Consider the following 1,585-nt stretch of genomic DNA (forward strand, 5'->3'; position numbering starts at 1 on the left):
TATGATATCATCATATACATTTATCCATATACTTGATCAGTGAAAGAACTTGATCATGTATGTATACATATGTTTGATGCATGATTTCAAAGTGATCAACGAGCTAGTAAAGAAAGTGCATTGTTGTTTGGTTTTACTTGATTAAATATTTCATGAAGTACTTTAATCCATTCTTATTTCTTGAGGCAATGATAATGCATGACCTTTGTGTATGTGTTTCTTTTTAGTTTTTGTTTTGCGTTAATTGAGAACAATCAAAGAATAAAGTTTGGGGGATAAATGTGAAAGTTATATTTTGAGTAAAGGCCAAAACTGGTCCTGAACATATGACCATTTTATGATTTTGGTCCTAAACTTTATCTTTTGGATTTTTTAGTCCTGCACATTTCAAATCGGATCACAATTGGTCCTCCGTCAATAATTCCGTTAATTTTATAACAGTCAACAGATTTAACCCAATTTTGACCAAATTAGACTTATAATTCTAATTTTTAAGTCACTAATTAATTCCCTAATTACTTTTGTAAATATTCAATTAATTCACACGCCTTCTTCACCTTATCTCCTTCGCATGTCTCTCCCTCTGTGTCTGTCTTTGTCTCCTCCGCCGCCATCACTCCCCTCCCCCTCCCCAATCCCAATTTCCCTTCCACTCCCCGCCCCAAACACCTCCAATTCCCCCCTCCTTCTTCAACCAAAACCATCTCCCTCCCTCCCCCAATCAAGTCTCCTGCTAATCCCATTTCTCCCCCGACGCCTCAAACCTCCCAAATCCAAGAAATCATCCTCTACCTCGACTCCCTCGGCGTCGACTCCTTCCACTGCCTCCACTCCCACCCTCCCCTCCTCTCCACCCCCGTCTCCCAAATCCAATCCACCGTCGTCTTCCTCCTCTCCCTCGGCCTCACCATCCCCGACCTCCGCCGCATCATCCCTATGTGCCCCGACCTCCTCTCCTCTCCCACCTCCGCCACCGTCATCCGCGCCACCACCTTCCTCCTCCGCGAGGCCCGCGTCGCCGCCCCCGACCTCCGCCGCGTCATCCACCGCCGCCCCCGCCTCCTCACCTGCTGCGTCGACCGCCAGCTCCGCCCCGCACTCTATCCCCGGCCTCACCATCCCCGACCTCGCCGCATCATCCCTATGTGCCCCGACCTCCTCTCCTCTCCCACCTCCGCCACCGTCATCCGCGCCACCACCTTCCTCCTCCGCGAGGCCCGCGTCGCCGCCCCCGACCTCCGCCGCGTCATCCACCGCCGCCCCCGCCTCCTCACCTGCTGCGTCGACCGCCAGCTCCGCCCCGCACTCTACTTCCTCCAGGGGATTTAATGTACTATTCATTAACTAAGAAATAATTGAATATTTACTAAAGTCTAATTTGGTTAAAATTAGTTAAACTCTTTGACTGTTATAAAATTAACGGAACTATTGACGGAGGACCAATTGTGATCCGATTTGAAATGTGCAGAACCAAAATATTCAAAAAATAAAGTTTAGGACCAAAATCATAAAATAATCATATGTTCAGGACCAGTTTTGGCCTTTACTCTTATATTTTAATAACTAGATTTAATGCGTTATGAGT

At 47.0% G+C, this 1,585-nt stretch overlaps 1 protein-coding gene across 1 annotated transcript; it reads right to left on the bottom strand.

Annotated features, from left to right (window-relative positions):
* Nucleotides 1-690: 690 nt before the first annotated feature.
* LOC125189931 (golgin subfamily A member 6-like protein 2) lies at nt 691-1,341 on the bottom strand. Its single transcript, XM_048087149.1, has one exon. The coding sequence runs from the start codon at nt 1,339-1,341 to the stop codon at nt 691-693; it is 651 nt and encodes a 216-aa protein (XP_047943106.1).
* Between the last annotated feature and the right edge of the window lie 244 nt (nt 1,342-1,585).

The sequence above is a fragment of the Salvia hispanica genome, chromosome 5 (genome assembly GCF_023119035.1).
Source record: "Salvia hispanica cultivar TCC Black 2014 chromosome 5, UniMelb_Shisp_WGS_1.0, whole genome shotgun sequence".
Lineage (NCBI taxonomy): Eukaryota > Viridiplantae > Streptophyta > Magnoliopsida > Lamiales > Lamiaceae > Salvia > Salvia hispanica.

Coding starts and splice junctions, on each gene's coding strand:
- LOC125189931 (XM_048087149.1), bottom strand. CDS start 1,341: ATGAATAGTACATTAAATCCCCTGGAGGAAGTAGAGTGCGGGGCGGAG.